Here is a 27,170-nt window from a genome sequence, read left to right as displayed (position 1 = left end):
TGGAGGGAAAATGACAATGAAGCACAACGAGGGGACCCTTGGTTCCCGATTAATGAAACTTTGTCTACATGCAACTGAGTCGCTGCGTGAAATCGCTGAAAATGTAATTTATTAATTTCTTAATTTTGCTTATTTTATATTGCTTTTCTAGCACTTGGCGTCAACAAAGACGATGAGGATGATTAATGAAGTTATGAAATGGATGATAGGACATGATGATCCATGTCTTACACAAAATTCTAAGTTGGGACAAATGAATATCGATTCGTCTTATCATTTGTCAAGTAGTTGTTTTTAACTCCAATCTTTTTCAAGGACTTCTGGGTAGACAGCATGTGTGTTGCGCGATGATGATTCGACAAAAACCACCATTTCAGTTAACTTTCTTGAAAATGACTCTAATATCAGTAAAGAGAACATTTTCTTACGAATAGCTGTTGTTAAGAAACCAATTCCTGAAACTCACGGCACCCAGCTGTTGTTTGTTATGGCTGGGCTTGGGGGTATGACTCACGCTGCTGTCAATACTCAATCATTCCCGAGAATCCAGGTCCGCCAGGCAAACCCAAGCGACAATTTTGTTATTTGGGTTGCATAGACAACAGGCTTTAAGATGTTACGATATCGTAGGTCTCGTGGCCCAAGAACTATTTTCCATGACTGTACACTATGTCCCGGGAATCTCTAGAGCAAGCGGAGGGAAACTATATCTGCGCAAATAGTGACTCGAGATGGCTTGATCAATGAACGCGTGAGAGGGGGAAGTGAGCAGACGGGAGGTAAAATACGGCTGCAGCTATCAGCCGTTTGCAGCAACGCACGCTACTTTGCTCCACCTACCCGCTTTTTCCCCTTCTCTACCGTTATGCTTTTACTTGCTCCAAAGATTACAGAGACAGAGTGTAGTATTTTTTCGCAAATGTCCGGCTAGTGGAGGTAAATCAAAGGTTGACGCTTCTCTTTACAATGTTTTTAGTCTGATAAGATACCTCTTGCAGTGATTGCTCTTACAGTTCAGTGAAGAAACAAATAATATCAGTTTCCTTGTATTGGCTCCTTGATGGATGCATTTTCCTAACTCCTCTAGTCAACCTCCGTGACTTAGTGGTTAGCACAGCGCGCTACGACGCTAAGGATCCCAGGGGCGAATCCCGGCCTGGGCATTGATGTTTGTGAGTGTCCATTCATCAATTTCATCATATCATCACTCATCCTCATTTTCTCAAATTAGACACTAAAAGCGAAGTAAAATAAAGCAAATCAAATCAAAATTAAAAAAGAGGTTTAAAAAGACCCTTTGGAAATGTTAAAAATTCAGGTTGTAAATGGACCTGCATAGGACAAACACAACACATTAAAAAAAAGCTAGGATAGTTTAAAAACAACCTCGGAAACAATAGGAAATGTCTGCTCTTATCAAAAAGCTAAAACCATGGGTTAAAACACTGCCATCGTCTCCCAACATAGATAACAAATCGTTGGGAAGGTTAAAACTCCGTCTGAGGTTATTAAAATAGCTACATTCATGAAGACTGTGCCGAACACTTAACACAACGTTGCAAGTACGGCACAGTAAAGGGATCAGTCCTTGCAGAAATTACCATGTGCAAGACGACTGTGTCCGATTCGAAGCCGCCTTAAGGTGACTACTTCACCAAGCACCAGTGGTTGGTTTGATAGCTCGAAGCTTGTTCTCCCTTATCCCACTCTGCCTGCCACGTGTCAAGAACGGAACAACGAAACACATTCTTCAGGTCTCTAGCTGGCAGAAGGTGGAGGAGAACGTCGCCGTCTGCATCAGCAGAGTTATTCTTTGTGAATGTGAACTTTATCACACCTCATTACAAATATGCAATTTTCGTAAGAGTTAAACTCATTCCATTAAAGACTTCGTAATTTGCATAAGAGAACTTAAATTTGTAAACCCCATTATAGCATATATTCTTGCTTATCCTATTTTGCCGTAGTACGCTCAACTGTGTTGTTATGAATTACGAAACGGGGGCATCAATTCACTTCCTTGATTGTATACGACGGGACTTCAGCCCCCACCCTGTTTGTTCTTACGTGCTGTACGACTTGAGCAATGAATCTCCATGTATCCTTTGATACGATCAGCGGGGATATAGTTTCGCTCCCCGGCTTTTGTTGCACGTCATCACGACAGTTAACGAGCCTCTTCTGGAAGCTTAAGGCTTCTCTTAAAGGAAGCTAGGAACGGCAATTCCTTCGGGATGTTTTACAGGAATGGCGTTATGTAATGACTTACGAGCAAGATGGCCCCCCATCGTGTTTCCTTGGCTTGTGTTAAAATTGATTTTCTTGTTGATATTTATCAAAGACGAGGAAATTTTACCTTAAACTACCCCGTGTGTATTGCACCGGGAAGGCACATAGAGAGTGATAAGGGAGAGCTCCATATATTGTTGATCTCGGCCACAGTGGAGATGCGTGTGATCAGTACCACATTCCAGCTACCTTTACCCCCTTAGGTCATGAATGACATCGAGAAGAAGCGCAAATTTACAACTAGAGACGATATCAAGAATAAGAAATGCATTTGCAACTTTTACAAGTTTTTCCTGTTAGCTTTATTATTATTATTATTATTATTATTATTATTATTATTATTATCATCACAATTTTAAGGATACAATTAAGCCGTACAGTATCTCATTTAAGCAATATTGATGACTTATATAATAAAAAAAAATATTCGATTTTTGTTATTTATCGCAGCTTTTCTTCCACTTTTGGTTAATCACGAAGATGAGGATGAGTAGTGATGAAACTGATGAAATGGACACTCACAAGGAACACCCATGTCTTCGGCAGGATTCAAACTCGCGTACCCTGGCGTCGTAGCGCTGTGTGCTAACCACTTAGCCACCGAGGTCTGCTATATAGATGTTATACAGTAGAAGATGTTATACAGTAGAAGATGTTATACAGTAGAAGATAAGCTGAAGTAAAATCGGGTGGGTGCGATATATAGCTAGGTATTTTGTTTGAATTGGAAATGAGAGTATAAAGATGTGTTGCGTGCGGATATGATTATAGAAGGGATTTGCTGTTCCCTTAGATGTCATCCCTACCCTGTGAGACCCTCACGTACCTATTGGTTAAAATCAGGGTAGGCCCCAGAGCCGCATTATACATGGGTTATGGTACAATGGCGTTACGAATCTAGGGGTCCCAGGTTCCAACCTTGGTTAAGGCATGAATGTCTCGTTGTATTTGTCCCATCATACATTTCGTCAGTTCATCATTCACTCTCATCGTCGCGATTAACTTTGAGAGTAAAAAGGGACACAACATGATTGTAATAGAAAGAAATAGCACGCATTGCCTCAATATTACTTCCTCGTTGTATACCCTATTAACACGTAAACTAGGCTTTGGCGCCTGTTGGAATCGTGTGTTGTCTTCTTGATGTGTGTGCTATGATACAGCATCAGCTTTTATCAATAGCATAGTGATATTCTATCTTCTATATGTTTCGATTTCTACCTTACAACGGTTTCACCTCCGTAATATTCGTTTTACTCCAAATATTTGTTCTTTAATTTAAAGGATTCACAGTACTTCTGTTTTCGCCCAGATATAATGTTCCATATTGGAAGATGGGTGTGAATAACCTGTGTTGACACTCCCATTGCAATCAATCAATCAGGTGCATTCGACTTACAATGGACAAAATTGGTGACACTTATTGTCCTGTATTTTCCATTTAGCAGCTTCGTGTTAATCGTGACGACGAGGATGGTTAGATCTAGAAAATCAACTCTTGAGTATTCTAGATGTATTCGTATTATTACATTAAATTCATGGACACTCAAAACCTGACTTGCATGTCGTTTTAAGGTTTCGGAACATTAATCTTTTCCTGGTATTATTATTGTCCAACAAATATGTTTTCCCTCGAAATAATACGTAGGTAGTTTTTTTCTCTAAGTCTCTTGGGAACAAAAGCCGACAAGCTCTGCTGTGGCTTTTTTTTCGCAAGGAAGCGCGCTGCGTTGTTGTCCTGAAGGAAAAATCACGCTTGACACCCACGGGAGAAATAAGGAAATTGAGTTTTCGTATTTGGTAATTTTTCTTGAAATTGTGTTGCATAAGAAATGAAGCAAGCCTTCGATTTCTCTATCCTTACATAGTCTTCCTTCTTCTTTCTTTAATAAAAAACATCGAAAAAATTCTCTTCTCCCTCTCAACATATCAGCACACATTTATCACCTTATCCGTGTTGTAGAAAAAATATTTTCAGCTTAAATTGCTTATTTGCATACAGACTGGCTTTGGAATATGGACATTTGTATCATACCCTTCTACTACATATCAAATTAGTTATAGTCGTTTATTACTAAAACTAAACTCATTGGTCCATCAGTCCAAGGTTTTCCAAGAGCTCTTGGACTCTGTCACTAGTAGTCAGCGCATCGAATCCCATCGCCCCTGTTTTCTGGCTTTGGAGACCGTATACCGCTACTTCTTTTCAAGTAGTTCCCCAATTATCCTGAGTGTGCTGATTTAACACTTGACATTTTTGAAGCTCCAACCAGGGATCGAACCTGCGACCATTCGCACCAAGGGCGAAAGCGCGAGGCATTATTTAAAAATGTCAATTGTAGTTTTCCGTCCCGCACCATGACCGTGTGTACTATAGCTCTTTTCAGTTCTTACGGCGGGCGCTCTAGAAGCTGGCAGGGGAAGTGGGGAGCGGGAAGCGACCAATCCAGCACGATAAGAAACGCAGCGGCCAGTAGAACGAGTTTCACGTAGTACTTTTTCCGGCCGCATCGTGTGTCTTGGCGCCACTGCTGTTGTCTGGTTGGTCTGTTGCGTAATCCCCGCTCCCCACTTCCCTTGGCAGAACTAGGACCGGCCGCCGTAAGAACTGAAAAGAGCTATAATGCTTAACGCCCACACTTGGACGCGGGGAAGCGCGGCAACGGAACTTTTGTTGTCTGCTTCTATTGAAATCAAATGGTGTAACGCCCACTACAGGGAAACGCGCGTAATTTCCGTGCCAGAGGTCTGCACGTTTCTATGGTGGAAATTTTCCGTTGGCCGCGTCTCCTAATACCCGCTCGTGTAATTCCGCGTCTCTTCGTTTAGCTCCGGCAAGCGTCATGCTCGGCCCCGCTGTAGCCGAGCATGGAAATTGTTCTGCTCGGCGGCGTTGTTCGGAGCGTGACGGCGCGGTACGTGGAATCTTCCACTTGGAGGTTTGGCGTGACGTGTTTGCAGCGTCTCAGTGGGCGATAACATTAAGGTGTCATGCTTTGGGCCTGGCTACTGGACTCGCGCTAGTTCAACTCTCCTGTTGGAAAGCGTAACAACTTTTCTCCTGAGATTTCGGCCACCAACCACCGTGAGGAAATTGGAGAGCTACGAATGAATAGCGTAACCCGGTCATGAAATTCTACAAAGAAGATTGGGGGTTCGTCGTGCTGACCACATGTCACCCCGTACTAGTTGGATGATCCCCACTTCTGCTGAGGGAAGTGGGAGTAAGTCCCGCAGTCGGTAGGTAGACGCTGGGGTGCAGTCCACGAGCGCACAACATCCAATGCTGCGTTGCCACAATTATGATTGTGTAATGGCTGGCCTTCCTTCGGAGATCAACCTTCCTTCCTCTTTGGATAGAAGTTATTTTTGTTAGGTTAGGTTAGAGAGAGAGAATTTAACAGTAATTAGCATATAGAAATAAGATTACGCAAATATGCATTCATGTTGAAAAGGAAACAGTTGACACAACGTGGCAACATCGCCATGGATTTTGTGCGCTCGTGGTATACATTTTTAACCACAAGAGCACGCAGCCTTTTGTTTGTGCGCTCCCGGTCTACGGCCAGAGACTGGCCCTCATGAGCTGTTACTTCAGGCTTATTGTTATTATTTAATTAATTTTCCATTACATTTTTTTCAATGTTAACTTCACAATGTAAACACTCATGTCATGATTCGAACAAATAAGCTCTACGTATGGCTTACAATAGGCTTAAAAATATACTGTATTGATTAGATACTAATTGTCCTTCCTAAATAAGGATGAGTGATGATATGATGAAATTTATGAAGGAAAACTCGCAAACTCCAACCCTGAATGCCTGGCGTTGTAACGACACACACAATATAGTTTATGTGGTTATCACAGCCCGCTACGACGCTAATGGCCCCGGGTTCGAATTCTTGCCTGTACATGGGTGTTCTTTGTGAGTGTCTCTTCATCTCATCACTCATCCTCATCGTCGCGATTAGACAAAAGTGGACCAAAAGCGACGTTCAATAACAAAAAATACAAATACAAGTACGATACGCTGGTTGGAAAAGGATCGTCGATTCCATCAAACCTTGCGCAGTTCTCACTTTATTTACAGTCTTGTAACGAGTGGAGTTTTGTCCTTAGGGATTGTTTTAGTCTCTCTTGTAAAACGCTTCTACAAGATTGGCGAATTGAAAGGTAGAAACTCGCTCCAGAGTTCCTGTTCCTCTCGCGCCATTAGACGTATTCCCCATTGTATTGCGATGAGAAAGTTTATATGTCGGCGAAGTGTAGTTTTCTTTCAACAACATCGAAGGTGATTGTGGATGTTACAAACTTCTAGGAAGCCTTAATTTAGTGAAAATTAAGATTTTATTGCGAGTTTTGTCCTGTGTTTTCTGTTATTTCACGGAATCGAATCCTGGTCATTTCAATAAGTCATTTCATGTGTTTTAAAACTTATTTTGACTTCTCTTCCAAGCTAGTATTGTACCTATTTGAGATATTTAATGTAACTCATTCTTAAGAAGTTTCAGGTTTTCACTGACGTAGAATATCTGTAAAAAGTCTGAGAAACCAAGCTATTAGTTCAAATGTCTTGAAGTTTAAGGATATGTCCAAAAGCCGAAAAAGTCGGGAGGAAAATCAAGTTGTTGTTGTTGTTTTGTTTTTTTTGTTTGTTTTTTTACTTGACAGGATTCAGGAAGAACTTCGAACCAGCTTCTTGAAGGGACATATTCTGCATATATTTTTTTATAGTTTACTTTTGTTCACTTATTTTGAACAGCAAACCCAATTAAGAATTAGCACTTTGACGCAGCACAGAATAATTTGGAAATTTATTGAAAAATTCAAAACATGGGGAAGCCAGAAAATTTGTTTTCTTAAAATAATTGAGAATCATGAATTGGTAACGTTTAGGAAAAATGGCACAACTAGGCTCTTATAGTTAACACGCATAATACATATACATTCAAATATTGAATAAAATTCACAAATATTGATCGACGCAGTTTGTAGTGCAGCCATTAATTTGGTTTATGTACTAATTGAAAGACACTACTACGAAATATCATAGTTTCAACTTCAAATCCTCATCGAAGTGTTCTTATGTCAACCTTTTGTTACATCTTGTGTGTACTTGATATTTTTAATGAAGAAGAAAGTAGCTTTCAAAGTAGACAGTAGAATTGCAAAAATAAAGAAAACTATAATAAGTGGTACTTCTCCAAACCCTTCTCCAACTCTCTCGCTTTCAAGGAACGAATTTAAGTGACTTGTTATTAGAAAAACTCTTCCAAGGTCCATAGTTTCCTCAGACACTTGTACGGCACCTGCAACCAAGATCACGAGCCTTTTCACTCACTTCCTAGTTCATTTTCTGTCATCCCCATCTCAACTCCTTGTCGCGAAGAACGTAATATTGCAAACAATCACACACACATCAAACATTTCTCTCCTTCGCTGTTTTTACATTTTTCTCCATTTTTCTCTTCGTACTCTATTTACTTACTTATTGTAATTTGTTTCTCTGTATCTCTCCATTTCTCCTTTCTTCTTTTTTCTCTTGATCATTTTGTTCTGAATTTTTCATTTATTCTATGTTTTATTTTACCATCCGTTCATCTCTATTATTATTTATTTTCTTTATATATTAATATATATATATATACAGGATGGACCAAAAGTCGCTATACATATAGAAACTTAAAACAAAGTTTTATTTTCCTGTTTTATTTTTATTTTTTAGCGTGTTGTTTTGTATTGCGTGTTCATCTAGAGTGGGAGAAACATATTGCAAACCAATGGTAACCACGTAGAGCATATTATATGAATACATTGTTTCTTATCGCAATATATTTATTTTTCCTATGTATTGCGATTTTGGTCCACCCTGTATAAATATAACTTTAATTGTATAACACACAGCGAGAGAATTTGCTTCCTTTTCTCTTTTTCATTACCTTTTCCTATCAAAAAGGTAAAGTGTTCCCCTGTGCATAGCACCACGCCATGAAGGCGTATAGGGGGTGTGGGGGTAACGCCCTACACTTTCTTGATCCGGTCGTGAGTGGGGGTTATGTGATCAGCATCACGCCCCTGACCGCCTTTACCCCCCAGGGTTTCCCCCAGGTACCCATGTTATTCGACGCTGGGTGGGCGCCGGGGCCGCTTCCACCGTTAGAAAAGTTCCCGGATTTGAACCGGCCGGGGATCGAACCCGGGACCTTTAGCATGGTAGTCGGACGCGTTACCGACTGAGCCACCGCGGCCTTTATTCTTAATTTTTTTTATTTTATTTCTCTTCCCATCTCTCTTTTATTAAACTCTATGAATTTTCTATTAATCTAGTTCTCTTCTTTTTGTCTCTCTTTGTCTCTCATTGAACATAAACTCGCTAAATTGTAGGGTCTTCATTGCACTTAAAAACACATGTTACGCTCCAATAGATTCAATTCTCTCCATCCAAAAGCAGAGAACTCGGTATGGGAAGACAAGTCCCGCAGCTAAGAATCAATCACTTCCTCTTAGCACTCCACAAAGCTAAAGGAATAACCTTCAAGATCCATAAAAGCAGATGGTCAGTTCGAGAATTAGGGCTGCCTATTGCCTCCGGATTGGCCATAAAACAACCCTTCCTTCACTGGCTGGCCGTTAAACCGGATCACACATTGCGAGTGCGAGAAGAACGTGTGTGAGATGCTGGTAACTGCTTGTTTATAACGTGTCTCATGACTCGCAACTGCTCATTGTTACACCCACCCTGCGAGAGGAACGTCCCACCTAGGGCCCAACGCGGATTTTATAGTAAAACCCTTCCCTTCACGCTGGTCTACAGCCTTTTTAAATATTGAGGTTGTTAAAATAAGCGCGTCTCATTCTGCACAGGTGTGTCGCGAAATATGGACTCCAGCGTAATAAGAGCAGCTCGTTCCATTTCCAGCTACGCACAATCTGGGAGAGAATTCGCACATGCGTTGCGCGTTTCATAGTGGCCAAACAACACATTTATACCTGAAATTGTCTTCATTGCATGGCGCATTTAAGGTGCTAACGTTCGGCCGCTGAGAGTGCGCGCGATTATATGAACGCTGTTGCTTCTACCGCAGACATCCAAGTTCAGATGTTTCAGGTCAAGAACATTTTGGATATTTTGTTTTCAATTGAACCAGAACATTTCGCTATTGACGCTCAAATACAATATAACAAAGAGATTGAAGTCGCGACATTTGGAGCGGCTGGTTTCTTTCTGCACGATAAAGCTCCTTCACAAACTTTCGTAAGAATAATCACCCTCTTTACTCGCCAGATTTGACACCAGCCGAGAACTCCCTGTGTATTAAATTAAATTCTACTTGTGAAGACAGCGTTTCAAGACATTTCATAAACTCGGAGAAAGATTTAGAAATTGATTGTTTTCGAAGTGGAATGTAGTGAGATATTCACTTTGATTGTGACCAGCAACGAGTAGTGAGGCCAAGTACTCGTATGTTCATGGGTGGGTAAGGTCCAACCTAAATTCCAGGCCATAGACACAAAATTAAAAATCAATACTAATTTATGTAAAGAACAAAACACATATATTTTTTGTGCTTTCAACTGCACATGCAATCTAACACTCTTAATATATCTGAATAAGTGGAATCATATTTTTTTAAAAAAAAAATCTTTTGGTGGCCTCCCCGATGGTGTAGTGATAACGTCGTCGTCGCCTTGTGTTCAAGGAATCCCTTGTCGATACCCGGTGGAGGCACATAGTAGTTCGGATCCCACTTTAAACTATAGGCTCAGTCCCGATTAGCCTTTCTGTACATAAAGTGGACTAGGAAACAAGCTCCAAACATTTTTTTTATTTTCCTCCCGAAGGGTTTGCCCTCATTCTCGATTGATTGATTTATTTGGTTTATTTTACTTCGCATTTCTGCCACTTTTGGATAATCGCGAAGATGAAGATGAGTGATGACACCATGAAATTGATGAAGGGACAGTCGAAAAGAACGCCAATGCTTAGACCGGGATTCCAACCCTCAACTTCTAACGTCGTAGAGCTCTCACTCTCGAGACGAGGCCAAAACTTGCCTCGTTTTGAAGCCGCTCCTTTATGTCTACCATGCCCCTTCCTTGTTGGTACTGTCCGCACATCATCTCCAAAATAAATTACTCTGGCCAGTTTCTTCCGTAGCTTTCTGCTCGGCCTTTCACACGTGTGTCACAGTAAAAGAACCGATTAATTATTCTTTGAAACCTTAAAGGCACAAGATTTTTTTAGAGTGTGTTAGCCCTGTCTGAAACTGCTGTTGCCGCTAGAGAGGGAGAGGACAAGAAATTATAAACAATTGAACGTCGGAGCTGTCACTCCCCCTTGTGCGCGAACTGTGGAACTGCCAGACCCACGCAGGGGGAGCTTTTTGAGCGAGAGGACGCGCGTGACAGTTCCCAGCGTAGAAGGGCTCAACGTAGTCAAGCACAGAGGATTCCGCCAGAAGGATTGTTTCCTCTGAAATCAGCGTTGAGACGCACATAAGCCAGTTACTTGGGTTTCAGAAGGAAGTCAAATATTGAACGAGAAGCGAAAGCTTATAAGAACAATTTGCTTTAAGGCAGCTCGCATATCCGGAACAGTATAATGATTCAGTGGAATATTTCCTACCGTAGTTGCCTTGTAATAAAGGAACCACAGGTTCTATTAGAATGGTTCACATTCCAGTTGTAGGGTGTTCGGAGAAAAAACGCGTAAGTCACAAACTGCGATTTTCTGTTTCATTCATTTAAGTCACACTGAATCAATTAAAGAAAATATTATAAGCATAATTTTATACTAGGCATGTCTAAGATTGTTAACAGTGATGATCCAACATGTATACTATGTCTGTAAACTGTGTTATTAAAATAATTAACATAAATAAATACAGGGCGACCCCCAAAAAAGGTAACCAAAACATAAGGCGACGAAAATTATTCGGTTAAATTTTTTGGGCCACCTTTTTTTTTTACTTAAGTGTTTTTTCCCGAACACCCTAGAATTTCAACAGTAGATCCAGTCCCTATTAGCCGACCTCCTTGCCGGAGTGGTTAACAAAGCGCAATACGATGCCAAAGGTCCAGGGTTCGAATCCCGGTCTAAGCATTGTTGTTCTTTGCGAGTATGTCATTTCATCATATCATCACTCATCCTCTCCGCGATTAGCCTAAAGTGACAGAAAAGAGAAGTAAAATAAACAAAATCAACCAATCAATGAAACCAGTCCCGATTAACCTCGCCGAGAAAACGGTGAAACAAAGGTTGGGTCTTCCTCATAGATACCAGCCGTTAACGCTGTCGCTTTGTAATCAGAAGGGGCCAGATTAGATTCCAAATGGAGCACAATTTAATGCCTTCGATTTCATTTTATATCCAGTCGTTATTAGTGTGAATTAGCATGAAGTAAATTTAGAGCAACATTTGCGAAAAAGCTTTAAATCAAAACATCCTTAGCGATATGGTTATCTGAACGAGTTCCGGAAATATTGGGTCATTTTTTCAGCGCAAATTAAAAATAAATAAATATCGCAATGTAATACTACTATAAATAATATAAATTCGTTGTGAAATCAGCCAAAGGGGTATTTCCTTATCATAATAAAACATCGACACATAGAGCTCATTTGAAATTTAAAATCCAACATCGACAATGATCACTCAATTATGTCTCGGAGAGCGACGCGTGTACAAGTACTCGCTTCTTCACAATCGTGGGAATATTAATATAGAATCGTGTATGATTGCTATTTTTATTAATAAAATTCAATATTCTGTACAATTTTTTTGTACCCGACTGTGTGTGTGTATATATATATATATATATATATATATATATATATATATATATATAGAGAGAGAGAGAGAGAGAGAGAGAGAGAGAGAGAGAGAGAGAAACATGTGGATCGATAGTCTGTCTACCAAATCAAATCAATGTTTGTTTTGGGAATCGCCAAATGGTTTCAGGGTGAAATACAGTATCTTGTGAAGATTCATTTCATTAGTTCAGATCACACTTTAAATCCAGTCTAAACTATGTCCGATATTTTCATGACATTGACTTGAAACAGTGTTTTGATTTGTTTTTGAACAGTTCTTTATGTATTTTTGTTTCGAATAATACGCTTGAAGGTTAAATAGAGGTAGCATATTTGTGTTGATGGTATGTTTATGGAAAAAGAACAGAATTTGTGTTGACATTTTTAGCAAACAAAGAGAGAGTACATGTTTTGTTTCACGGTATGTTGATTGAATAAAGAAGTAGCATATGTGTGTATTAACCAGTGTATATTGATGTAAAGGTTGTGATTTGATTTTTATTTAGTGTCTCTTTTTCTGCCACTTTTGGCTAATCGCGACGATGAAGATGAGTGATATGAAATTGTCGAAGGGACACTCAAAAAGAACACCCATGCCCAGGCTTTGATTCGAACACGGCACCTCTGGCGTCGTAGCGCGCTGTACTAACCAATCCGCAACGGAGCTCGGCACAAAAGTTTGGTTTACTCAGTTTTTCTACCTTGCAATGTTAATCACTACGATGAAGCAAGAGCAGTGAAATACCTTTGAGTTACAAAGGTTCGAGCGTTGGCTTTATAGCAAGCCACCCACCCACACGAAGGTATCTTGTTTAGTGTTTAAACAAAACATATTTGCGTTCAGCGTTATGGTTTAGAGATGCAAACTATAAAGATAATATTTGTGCTGAACGTTACGTTATGAAAAAAATGAAAGGGCATGTTTCATTTGAGAGTTTTTTTTTGAAAACATAGGCAAATTGAACTTCTGTTTACTGAAACAAGAGAGAGAAATTGTGTCGAAAAAAAGGAATTGATGCAGGTTGCAACAAGTAGGCGGATTAGCCCGTTGCCAAGACACACGACACACCGGCTCAGTCCCCTCGACAGACAAAGACCGGGCGTCGCTGCCTACCAAATATCTTTCTGTTATAAATATATAAATGCCACGACTACGCTCAGTTCCTGCGGGGCATGAGACCCCGCATCCCAAAGTTCGGGTAAGGGTCTGTTTCAAGATAATAATATAATCAAAAGTTAAATTTACACTTACATAACCAAGACTTCAAATTATATTAGCCCTTTCTCATGCTTGAACTCCACCGCAATCGCACCCGCATCCCACTGACCAGTGAGGATACGCATACGATTCGCGATTGAAATCAGCATAATCAATTCTGGCGTCCTTTGGATTGATAAGGCCTCCGCCTCACTGACCAGTAACGGTGGGACACCTCTCCAACCAAAAGGAAGTCAGTTAATTTATACTTATTAGGCAAACTTACTACAAAGAAATACCAAATAACGATTTTAAATTTATTTACTAATCCATATATACGTTAGGATAAAAGAAAGTATACAATCTTCAGATCGAGAGAAAATTACAATGCCAAAATTTAATTTCTGTTCAAATAACTTCCGAAAAAACATAGACTGAAACTTGCTTTCTCATAAAATACAATCCAGAGAGCTCTCTCTTATATAGATATATATATATATATATCGTCCATATCCCAGCTTAACTTGGTTTCAATAAACAGGTGACAAATTAACAGTAATGATCGACAATTTCCATTAACCAAAACCAAAAGAAAATTACATAAACTTCTTTCCGTAAATATCTATTTGTGCTTCTGTCATATTTTCACTTCAGTATTATGTTCTTTAGAACTCTCGAGGTATACTACCCTCTTCGGGGCCAACCTCCAATAACATTCATAACTAAAGATAAGGGGAGCCTGTCTCTACCCAATTACCAAAGCCATCTCTCGGCCACAAACTACAAATGTTCGCTTGGAATTCCATAACATAACAGGGGACACTGTCTACCCTCTTTGGCTACTTACATTGCAAAAGCAAAACAATAGACTTTTACATAAAACGAATTTCTATAAAAACATTTACTCGACCGGTCACCTATTATAACTGTTTCAAAATTATATCTAACATAAAACCAAAATAAGAAAAACCAATAAACGTTCCGGATACTCAGACTTTAGAAACGGACGTAAAACTATATAAGTTATTAGATTTAAGAGACATCCTCTGACCAGAGGTATGCTCTCGGATTTAAGTATCAAAGAAACAAATTTATTTAAATGAACCTCCTGACCAGGAGAATTCAAAATGATTTAAGAATTAAAACAAATAACTCGACGGGAAGGAAGTATAACTTGAATTTATACCGGAGTCACACTGACCAGTGCCAACTTCGATAGAATTTATGAAACAAAATTTTAAATTATTAAGATTAATTATGTATAAATCAAATTATTTACAAGCCTGCCAAAATCCCCTTTAAGGATCATGCTGACCAGCACAAATCCAGAAAGGTGGCTTACGGAAAACTCAGGACATTGTAGAAGGGAGAGCTGACCAGCCACTCCCCTCACAATGCCTGTGTTCTCCCAGCCCTGGACCTCGACAAGCGATTTAATCACCTAACGATTCCGGAATCTACTGCTATACTGAATTAATCTGCCAGCGAGAACGCTGATATTTATACTTGCGAGATTGCGCAATCCTATTTCTCAACAAAAGATTTCGACAAACCGAAAAGTTATTTTTAGCATCTAACAATTACCCTTTCCAAAAGACATATCCAGAAACACAATGCAAGCTAAACTTATTTACAAACCCACGCAGCGCCGAACGAAAAGAACTCATTGTTGTTAAGGAAGAAAAACAACGCAAGCTTCTACTTGCTTTGCGTTCTTTCTCGTTGGGCCGAAACTGCGTTACAATGTTAACAAGGATAAAAATGTACATTCAAAAGATTAAAACTCCAAATGAATTTATACGAGGGCTATTAAATATTAAAAAGATTTGCCAAAAATTTTTCAATCGTTACAAGGTATATCAATGGAGCAATTCTCCTGTGGTTTAGTCTATAAGTCATAGTTAAAGCTAAATCCAATCCACACCTAATCATGGAAATTGCTTGCTTTTTTCCAGTGAAGCCTCAGCATCCTAGGATAGAGTACAACACGTCACAGATTCCATCGGGGCAGAACGTGACGGCGAGGGAAGGAGACCGAGCGGCTGTTAAGTGCGTGAGTCGCTATGGGAACCCCCCTGCGCGGTTGAAGTGGTTAATAGGTGAGTCCCTCAAGGTAAATATGTCTGTGTCCGTGTCTCTCGCATTGTTGCGTGACCTAGTTGTAGCGCCACAGCGGCAGATGCGACAATGAGAACCAGCCACGTGCTGTACACTTCGGTGTTTCAAACTTTAAAGTTTCCCTTTAATTACTATTTTCATTATCATTTTCAGATATTTATCCACGTTATTCTGAGTAGGTACTTTACATCACTTAGTCATCTATATTCCTTTTCCGGAATGTCTGGAGTAGGGACGCGCAGAGGAGAAAGCTTTTGGGTGGGGAGACTAGGAGGCTTCCGAGCTGTCAATGTTTTATTTTACAGAACTACTGGACCGCGAATGACCAGTTGAGTCGCTACCTCCCGCGCGACCCCTCTCCTCCGCGCGTTCATTGGACGAAGCACACACCCGCAACATGCGCTTAGGACGCGTTCGCGTTCTCTTACTCCAGACATTCCGGAAAAGGAATATAGATGGTTGAGTGTCTAGGCCTGGTTTCTCTAGTATTCTTAGACCCGAAGGTTTATGGCTGCAGCATCACAAATCAAATGGCTGCAGCAACACAAGCCTTCCATTTGTCCCTATCCTGGGCAAGACCAATCAAATCTTTTCCATCCTTACCGATGTCCTTTAGGTCCATCGCAACGTTATCCCTCCATCTTCGTCTTGGCCTTCCTACTAGTCTCTTACCATCAGGTTTCCCAACAAGAATCCTGTTAACTCTTCTATCCTGTCCCATTCGAGGGCATCCCCGATGGCGCAGTGGTAGCGTCGTTGCCTTGTAATCAAGGAGTCCCGGGTTCGATACTCGGTGGAAGCACAAGTTGTTCGGATCCCACTTTAAACTGTAGGTGCAGTCCCGATTAGCCTTACTGTACATAAAGTGGACTTAAAATACCAACTCAACTCTCCCATTCGTGTCTCATGGCCCGCCTATTCCAGTCTTCTTGATTCAAAAATTCTAAAAATATCTGGAAATGAATACAAATGCTGCAGTTCTAAATCATGTAACCTTCTCATCTCTTTTTAAGTCCAAATATTTTTCTAAGAATTTTATTTTTAAATGCTCTTAATTTATTTTCCTCTTTAAATTTAATGGACCAAGTTTTTCATCCATATAATACTACAGGGAATATTACTGTTTTCTATATTTTAACTTTTAGTTTCTTAGGTATTATAAGAGAATATAAAAGTAACACGCATTTCCTGAATTAAGTTTGATTTATATTTCCTCTTTAATATCATTTTCATTTGTTAGTATTAGTCCTAAGTGTTTGAATTTGGAAACTGATTCAAACGAGTTATAAAATAATTAAATTTTGATTATTACCTAACACTTGGTTTCGGCCTGTAAGCATATATTTAGTTTTCTCTTTGCAAACTTCCAAACCTATCTCTTTAGATTATTTAAAAAAATATTTTAGCATTATTCTTAATTGCATATATATCATCCTAATAAGTCTAAATCATCTGCATATGGTAACAACTGAGTCAGACCATTTAATTTTAGTCCTTCATTAGTTTTTTTTAACCTTCCTCACATCATATTCTAAATCAAGATTAAAGAGGAGATGATAAATCTCCCTGTTTTAACAAATCATGAATTGTAAGTTTTGTCAGACATATTAACACCCAGACGAGTTTTACTTCGTTTCATTATGCGTACTATTACCAACAATCTTATTAAATATTCCAAACTCGATTAAAATATTGTATAATGTATCTCTTTTAAACGTGAGGAGATTTGAAGTATTTGAACACACGGCTTTATAGGTAATTACACTATACTATTTTCTGGGATTTTGTGGAGCAAGTGAACGAAATAAAATAAATTTATCTACTGTAAGTAGTGACTCAAGAGAGCTCGACAAATGAACGCGTTAGAGCGAAAGAGATTGCGTGAAGGGCCATGGCGAGTGAAGCTACCAGTCGATTTCAGCAGTGCATGCTACTTTGCTCGGGCCACTCTCTTTCTCTCCTTCTCTACCGTTATGCGCTGCTTTGCTCCACAGATTCCTGGGACGAAGTACAGCTATGAACACGATGTAAACTCTTTCTTTGCCTCCCCTATGACGTAGAGGTAACACTACCACCTTGTCATCAAGAGTAGCTTGAGTTAGGTTATTTTACGTCGCTTTTCTGCCACTTTAGACTAATCGCGATGACGAGGAAGTGTGATGATGAAATTGATGACTGTACACTCGCAGAAAACACCCAGGCCGGGATTCCAACCAGGGTCTCCTGGTGTCGTAGCGCGTTGTGCTAACAACTCCGCTTCAGAGGTCGGCTTGTAATCAAGAAGTTCTAGGTTCAATCTCCATTGCAGTGTGGTTCATATCCTACTTAAATCTGTAGGTTCACTCCCGGTTAGCCTGCTTGCAGACTGCGATTGAAGTGGTTGTATTCCAACTAAAGGAAAAATGTATAATCTGTTACCTTAATAGGTAGACAACCATCATTAAACTTCTATATTCAATATTGCCTTCCGCATAATGATATGACTTCATACAAAGCAGTAATGATTGGTTGGTTGGAGTTTTAAGTCCACTTTATGCACAGTAAGGCTAATCGGGACTGAACCTACAGTTTAAAACGGGATCCGAACCACTATGTACCTCCACCTGGTATCGAACCCGGGACCTACTTGATTACAAGGCAACGACGCTATCACTACGCCATCGGGCAGGCCCTCTAAAGCAGTAATGAGAAATGTAACTCATGGTTCAGTGGGCTGTTGTTAATTTCGTCTACTTTACACCAAATATATTTTTATCTACGTTCAACTTAAATTATTTTTACTCTTATAGTCAGTGTTAAAGTAACGTTAACAAACTTATTAATGCTCAATCTCTCATCTCTAGCCCTTACAGTTCCCGACTTATACCATCAAAAGTCTCCATCACACTGACTGATTCAGGTTGCCGACTTGCATACACATTCATACACGTAGTTTGCGTAAGCGTGTATTTTTCAGTCTCTTGGACTTTATTGCAGAGCGACATTTTTATAAACTTCAGCGAAGCTTGAAATCTGGGATCGAATTCGCACATTTCAGCTGTGAGAAATCCGTGGTTTATACAGTCTATTGCGAAATGAAAACCAGCGTACATCTCTTTGATCATTGACCAATTACGTGGTCCGATAATCTTTAATTACATATCTCGCAAGCGAGAAAGAAATGATACCATGTTCCTGTTGAAGGGAGCATTACCACACTTTGTAACCAAAAAAAGTCACAAATCAAACACCATGGTTATAATTCATATTTAAAGAAAATATCATTAAGTTAATTGGTCATAGTGGTAACTGACACTAAAGTTTGTTTTAATTTTTATGATTTATTTGATATTTAACGGTGTGCATTTTTCAGGTCCGATTGATATTACCTTGGCATCATTGGCATATTCAAGATGGCGTCCAATATGACAGCTGGTGGTTAAATTTGAACTTCGTCAGCATTCGCTTCTCCATGGTTTCTGTAGTCACTATACCACGTTTCACCTCAATCTGTTGCTTCGAACGGGCGCCAGAGGGCTCTGATTAGGGCAACTCTAATTGTGGCCACAGAGTATTAAAGCATATAACGAATTTAAAAATAATTGTCATGCTATGTGTTTCGGAATAGCCACATTTGATGCCATCTTGAATAGTGTATCCAAAATTGCTTAATGATGCCAGAGTGGATCGGATCAAAAACTTACACACTCTAAGCTATCAAAATCAATCATAAAACTGAGAACATACATGCTTCAGTCCAAGGTTCCTTCTCTGTAGCACCTAGATAGGTGGAGGAGAAACATAGAACCGCCAAAAAATGAAAAGAAACATTCAAATTGAAACTGATGATGCTTTTTTTCTCTCAGGTGACGAGGAGATCGTGTCGAGGAGTAACCAGACCAACTCGTCCGAACTGGACAGGCCGAAGACGTGGGTGGCAACATCCGTTCTGGAGCTAACCTTCAGCAAAGATAAGCACGGGAAGCATCTTCGATGCGTGGCCTTGCACGACTCCTATCCCACAAAGGCGCAGGCCATCGAAGTGGGCCTGGATGTCCAATGTAAGTACATACATTCTGTCTTTACCTGTCTTTAATTCTTCATGTTCTTTTTGTGTATGTATTTTGAATACATGTGTATGTGTGTGTGTGTGTCTGCAATATGTAATCTTATGCAAACCTGTCCCTCTTCACATTTAAAGGTACATACAGTACAGTATTTAGGATTTCGTTAATTTCATTTACATCTCGTATTCAAAACAAATTGGTTAATCGCTTTCTTAGCGGGGGGTTAATTGCACCAATATAAATGAAGAATCTTGAATACACAGGAAATAACAACACTCATCTCCTATATCGAGAGAATAATTTTTCTTAATGACGCCTACTGCTTGTTGCACTTTTCCTTTAAACCAATAAAATTATACATGTTACGTAAACAAGTACTATATTTCTTTTATTGGCAACGTTTCAATACGCATCCACGGTATTTTTGTCACGCTATGTACAGTAACATATTTACTACAGGTGGTAATGTGTTCCTTCAAATATGTTAACAATACATCCTAGTAATCAATTAGTGAAATTGAAATATAAAATAGACGTTCGTAATAAATAAAACACTGTTGCATTATAGAATTTAATTTTCAAAGAAAAACTTTAACAATCTCTATATTATGTATATAGAAATGGATGTATGTGTGTGGGTGTGTATATATGTTTGTTCCGGCATAACTCTCAAACGCCTGGAGCAATTTCAACCAAAATTGGTACACGTATCACTTGCAATCTGGAAAGAATACTTTTGGGGTAAGACACCCCTGGCACCCCTAGGGGTGGGGTGGAAAGGGGACATGTAAAAATAATCGAAAACCACCGATATTAAATTCCGCACACAGACATCAGTGACTATGCAATCCGCACAACAATAGTGTTTCTCGGGTTGTCTAACATTCAGGCTGTGTTGCGAAAACAACCGATATTAGTGTGGGATCCATAGTTTTCGTGACACTCCCAATGCGGTTCAACTTCAAGTTCATCACCTATCGGCATGGGGGGTGAGAGGGAGTGAAAATTAATATGCCTCAAATGACCTAGATTAGTGTCGAATCCATAGTTTTCGGAGTCGCTAAGCTAATTTGTAAAATTCACGATCACATTTAAAATTAGTAACATTTAATTCATTATTTTTCTGTCTAATACAAGATTGGGATAAATAAATACCCGAGCAACACCTGGCAATCAGATAGTTTAAATATAACATTTGCTGACAATACGAGGAAAAGGGAAGCTGATGGAATATATAATATCTGAACATATTTGATTGTATTGTTTGTAATGTACGATGTTTATCTTTAGCGGTACGTCAGATGTTAAGGTGGCCGAGGAAGAGCATTTACAAGTTTGTTTACAATATTTAAAGTTAGTTCCTCGAGGATGAAAACTGCGAAGTGTAAACAACTTGGTTTTGTCAATTTAGGAAAATAGTCCAAAACGTTTTTTCCTCTTGACCGCTGAGTGGAAATAACTCGTTTGGCATCTTTTGAATGGGTCAGAAGACACATTTAGATCTCCTGATATTAACTCCGCGGAACATTCTATCCTCTGTGTATACATGGATTATCTTCTTCTATTTTGCAAATACATTCGGTAACTGATCACAAGTACCAATGGTTTCGCGACCCCTTAAATGAAAAAGCTTCTGGTACACATCTGTACCCAGGAATTCAGTTCACGATGATATTGAGGTTTTGTATGAAAAATTGAAAATTTGTGCGATCTTACCCAGTTGTTTCAATGGAGTCACATAGATAAATCATTGATAATTTAATGTTTTTTTTCACACTGACGAACACAGCAATACCTAAAAGGCATTTTTGTTACAATGGAAGCGAATCAGCAAATTACTGTGACAAATTGGTTCAATGGGGAGGACGAAATCAACTTGGCTACGTATTCCGCCAAGTTAACAAGGGAGACAATAACGACGAAACAGTGGCACCGTGCTCAGTACCGCGCTTTCAAAGCACGGACAACAAGCGATCTGTTTGTTTGTTTCTTGGGCTGTGAATGAACCAAGTGAGCATCGGTGCAGAATACTAGCGGGCCCAATTATTTGTTTCCCTAATAAATGAGCTTCTAGAGTTCCATTAACGAGCCCCGTTCTTGTGGTGGCTAAAATGCGAGATGGGTATCGAAAGCTTCCCGCTGTCGTCGATTGTTGCCTGACCATTGTTGGTTCCCCGTTCTGCTTCCGGAGAATACTGTGTCCCTTCGTTCTCTCCCTTTTCTTTAACCGTGTTCCATTGTTAGCTGGTTAGATTGTTAATGTAAGTGTCAGAAGCCTAGGACAGGGTACCGAGTGGCAACTGTACGGCTGGCGCTGGGCTATTGTGAACGAGCATAGGCTATTTATTTAGTCGCGTCATCACGTGAAGATGTTCCTCAAGGTTATCTCGAGAGGGGAGGGTGTGCAAAGACATCGCAAGTTGTCTCCAATTCGAGGATGGAAATAAATGAAGTTCGGAAACGATTTTTAATCTTCTATTCCTCGACAGATCATAAATTACGCTACAAAAAAATTGGGACAGCTTTGTTTATATCCATCTAAAACGATTTCCCCACCTAAAATTGCGTGCCTGAGTGTTAATTTGTTTGATTATTGTTATTCAGCGTCGCTCTTTTGCTACTTTCGGCAAATCGCAAAGATGTGATGAAATTTATGAAGGGACACTCACAAAGAACACCCATGCCCCTGACGTCCTAGCGTGGTGGTGTGCTAACCGCTTCACCACTTAGAAGCGTTACTTTCCGAGTATTTCATCTAATCATCATTAATCCTTATTGAGGCAGGGCCTGGGGAGCTTTGAGTCTACAACAGAATTTAACCTTTACCTATCTTCTGAATATAAATGACAATACTGACAATGAAGTGAATGAAGAATTCAAACATCTATGACCTAACTGGAATTCAAACCCAAGCTTCCCATCCCTAATCTGTCTGTGCGGTGCCTAGTCTCTGCCCGGAGCCAAAACTGTTTACACATTGTTGACAGTTTTGAAGATTAGCCCTACATCAATATTTGCCGCACTGAATTTCAAGCGACAGTTATATTTTGTACTTTCCCCTCAATAGAGGAAAAGGTCTAAATATGGGCCACCCTTTTTAATTTGTCCCTTTTCGGAGGAAAAAAATTAAAATATCAAGCACATGCCTTTAAAATGCATATCTATGGAATATATACTTAAATGTAATAGCATGCTAAAGTATAGAAGGTCTCCATTTTTCTTAAAAAAAAAGCAATTTCCAAAAAAATGGTCAAATTATGTATTTCAAAATTGTGATCTAAATATGGGCTACTAGTGGCAATATCACAAAAAGCAATTAAAAATTCATATTTATGAATAATCTGTTGTTTTGAAAAACACGCGGAATGGGAAAAATCGAAATTAAGAAAAACATCCAAATATTTGTTGGAAATGTGATCTCAGCATTAGACCTCATGTCATAGCCCATATTTAGACCATCACGCTAATTTTCTTCTTCAATTTATTTTCGCTCTCTGTGGTACATATTTCACAAACAAATCATGGCATTATAAAAGCCCACATTTGTTTTATGTACCGCTAGTATCATAACCTATACAAAGCAGATGACAATTCAAAAACGCTGAGTTAAAACATACCTTCAAAATGTTTTCGGAGATCGCAATTCTGTAAGAGAGCCCAATGCCGAAACTGACCACCACTTTCTCTTGCGAATTGGCGCCGCAACCTTTGTACTTGACAGATAACCAGTTCCGATAGCCTCTGCCAGGCTGCAGCACCCGGGAGCGCTGATAACTCCATAACCCATATTTAAACCTTCGCCCATATTTAGACCTTTTCCTCTACGCGTATGTCGTTCATAGTTAGATTTACGGCAACAGCAGAATGTAGATTATTGAGAGAGAGAAAAGTAGCCATCAGTTATTTCCGGAAGAACTTTTTTTTTCCTATATGTTCATAGGGCAGTAGTAGTCTCTCGTCTGCTGACCGTTGGTTTACTGCAAACACGACAACTGACCGTGCTATTGCAGGAGTTCTTCGAAAGAGCGAGTTGCTCATGTTTTTGGAGACCAGATTTTTTTTTACACACTCGCCATCCGAAATACCTACTTCTCATGGGTCTTCTTTATTGCACAACGCGATTTCGACCTTGCGTTCTGACGTCATCGCAGAATGTCCGGCTAAATGCCTAAGTTGTTGGGTCAGGTCTGTTAGGTTCAGTCCTCTTAGCATAAATAATACATTTGCAATGTGTTTTATGCTAAGAGAACCAAACCTTACAGACCTGACCTAACAACGTAGCCATTCCGCTTCTGACGTTAAACACGAAGTTGGAATCGTGTTGTGCAACAAAGGAGACCCGCTGCTCATGTGTGGTTGCCCACCCCTCCCCTCCTCTGCGAATATGGCAATCGAGTGTTTAAATTCTTCTCCCAAAGGGGACACCAAACTAAAAACATCTGCTTGGTCAAGCGATGTATCTCGTCCCTTGATGTCAGGTTAAATGCTTTCGTTGTTAGGTTAAGTGTAGTGTATTTACGCGAAGAGATTTATACCTAACAAGGCCAACCTAACCACGAAATCATTCGGCACTTGTGTCAGAAGATGAAATACGGCGCTTGACCAAGATGGTGCGATGATTCATACCCGGGGACGGCGAGCTCTGGCTGGCAGAGTGCTGTCTCCAGCTTTCCTGCCAGTGGATGGAAGCACTCACATGATCTGCCATCTGACGACGGAACATGTACCGGCGAGATCAGGTTCAGGAGAAACATTCTGGTCTATAAATCGTTCCGTGATCGATCCACTGATTTCATCTCTCCTGGACGTTCTGGTGCGAATTGGTCGATATGTTGTGTTATCCTGGTAGATCTTACACCCACCATACAACATTGCTTGGTGGGTTGCATAGACAGCAGGATATAACATTATGAAGAGTGAGATATGGAAGAAAGAATGTTCGTTCATTGAGTTTTTAAGTGTTGCATGTGTTGATTGCTTAACTTCCTTTTTTTGCTAGATATTTGTAGTTTTTGTAATTTATTTCTACCTCTCTAGATTAAACAATGTGAACGAGGCGAATCGATGAATCAGATGAGGAAAGAAACACAATGAAACGGACATGTTTTACGACGTAGTCCAACCTAAGATTTTCTGGCTTTGTATCACAATACGCTAAGGTGAATGGCAGTGTTTTGATAGAAATTACTAACCTGCATTGCGCTAGTTGGAAGTATAAGGATAATGAGTCAGCTAAAAATATATCAGTTTAGTTTCATAGGGTAAATGTTACCTTTTCAATATTTTCAGTCGTTTTTGTAATACTTTCGGCTGATGATGAAAATCATTTATGATTAGATGCATGAGGGACACTCAGAAGAATGAACTCTTATGCTGAAGTCGGAACTCAAGCACGTAACGGTGGCGAATTCGGGAGTCATAATCCGCTCGACTACCATTGTGATATATCACCTGCAAGTTATATATTGCAGTGTGTGGGTTCCGAGTTCGATTCTAGGCGACACATTCTAGTCCGCTTTAAAATTTTCATACGTCTTAGATTAGCTTGAATGAGCGTAAGAAGATTTAAACATTTTTTCTGTGTTGCCTGTGGGTAGGACCCAGAAACTAATGTGCTCTAAATCAAGGCCTTGTACTAGAATGTAATAATTATATCCAGGGGTAGGCAGAATTTTTAAAAAATTCAGGCCGCAGACCCTTTTACCCAGGAACCAGCTTTTCTTCGAATACGTGTTAAGAAAGCCATGAATCCAACTGCGATAGTGTTACACATTTGGAAATGTGGCCTTAAGACAAATAATTTATTAATTAATACAAGATTGGATTATAAGTAATTAATTCTTGTACCGGAGTGGTTTCCCTATAGAAGGTTCCTCCGGTAAGAGCATGATTAACTATTCAATACATTCTAATATATGGCCATCTCTACCATATCGCTGCATATTTTAAAATTCGAATAGCAACAGTGCAAACAATTAATAATGATTTGTTTTTTACTCTGATTGGATGACGCACGTTATACAGGAAACAAACAAACATTAAATACGTACAGGGGTCACGGGTTCGATATCCAGTGGAGGCACATAGTGGTTCGGATCCCACTTTAAACTGTAGGTCCAGTTACGATTAGTGCCGGCCCCCGTGGCGGAGTGGTTAGCACATCGCGCTACAACGCCAAGGTTCCCGGGTTCGAATCCCGGACTGGGCATGGATGTTTGTGAGTGTCCATTCATAAATTTCATCATATCATCACTCATCCCCATCTTCGCAAAATTAGCCAGAAGTAGCACAAAAAGCGAAGTAAAATAAAGCAAGTCAATCAGTTCCGATTAGCCTTATTGTGCATAAAGTGGACTTAAAACACCAACTCAATCAATCAATCACTTAGGAACGTATACTGTACGCCATATTAAAAAACAAAGAAAAGTAATGGAGATTTCCATGAGTGAACTCTGATTATTAAAAAATATGTTTTAGAACTGGATTCGAAAATTCATGGCCCAGGAGAACATTTTCAGGGGGCCCTGTATTTTTCTACCCCTGATTGTAGCTATTACTTTGTTGGCTTTCTTGTGCGACAAGCTTTACAGTAACCGATTCAGCCCCGCTTAGCCCGATCGTCATTTTTCTTTCCGATGCTAAAACTATCCAGGTTATTTTTTAAGCAAAACTTCCGTGACGTCATGAGAATTCAAAATCACCGAATTCAGAAGCGTGGATTACTCACCACATCTTGGGAATGGAACTGCTTTTAACCGACATGACGTTTCACATTGTTAACAACGGCGTTTCCCGGTAGTTGATCAGCAGCCTCGCCTGGCGTGAAAGGCGTGATTTTATGGACCCCGAATGCTTCTATTTAATGCAGGATAATTGATGGTGTGTTTCCCCACGTATCGGGAATTCGATTGATTGTCCCGCCTACAGGTACGAGTTAAACCAACACCCGTGTTGACACCGAGCTATTACGTCACGTCACGTGTCTGTTTACGCAGAGATTTTTGGGATATCTCTTTAGCTTCGTTGGAGGTTTTTTGTTTAACGACTCATCATTGTTAAGTGTTATCTTGTCTGGATGATGCGTCTTCATTAATCACAAATATTTTACTCTCTCTTTTCGTGGCGATGTAATGTGTTATTTCTTTTTTCGCACACTTATTGAGATTATATTTGTTCCTTAATCCGTCTGGTTTGATGTTAAAAAAAACTGCAAGAAAATTGTTTTAAAATTAGCTGTAAAGTTTTTAAAAACATACATTTACACCTAGAAAATGATCTTGATACTTGCTTCCACTTTTGATAAATCGCGGCGATGAGGATGAGTGCTGATAAGATGAAATTCGTGAAGAGACAGTATCATAGAACAACATTTGTGCCTAGGCCGAGACTAGAACTCTGGATCTTCAGTTGTAAGATCGAAACATATTCTTGCATATTGCAACTAAGCTGTAAAAAAGGCCCATTTACTCATATTCGACACGCTCAATCTCAACTGCATAAAGCAGGATCTACCATACAGAGGGACAGTGAAAGAAAGCTATTATCAGAGTCCATTATTCTAGGAAATTAGTTACGAATTCAAAACCAGAAATTTAGATCTTTTCCTTTTTATTTTAACAGTGCAAGAGTACTTTTATTGAATGGTAACAATCAACAAATAAATATATTCACTTTCTTTATATATCCTTAATAAGACAACTGT

The 27,170-nt window shown here is 39.6% G+C and overlaps 1 protein-coding gene across 4 annotated transcripts in view; it reads left to right on the top strand.

Annotated features, from left to right (window-relative positions):
• The window catches only part of LOC145978504 (synaptogenesis protein syg-1), a 794,118-nt gene that overhangs the window by 546,325 nt on the left and 220,623 nt on the right, over positions 1-27,170 (top strand). For all 4 annotated transcript variants that reach the window (XM_083111126.1, XM_083111125.1, XM_083111124.1 and 1 more), the window contains exons 4-5: positions 15,260-15,403; positions 19,268-19,462. In XM_083111126.1, coding sequence (XP_082967252.1) covers positions 15,260-15,403; positions 19,268-19,462 — 339 coding nt within the window. The remainder of the gene's footprint in view (positions 1-15,259; positions 15,404-19,267; positions 19,463-27,170) is intronic.

The sequence above is a fragment of the Lepisma saccharinum genome, chromosome 25, assembly GCF_977018435.1.
Source record: "Lepisma saccharinum chromosome 25, izLepSacc3.1, whole genome shotgun sequence".
In the NCBI taxonomy this organism is placed as follows: Eukaryota; Metazoa; Arthropoda; class Insecta; order Zygentoma; family Lepismatidae; genus Lepisma; species Lepisma saccharinum.
This window is presented reverse-complemented; position numbering and strand designations above follow the sequence as displayed.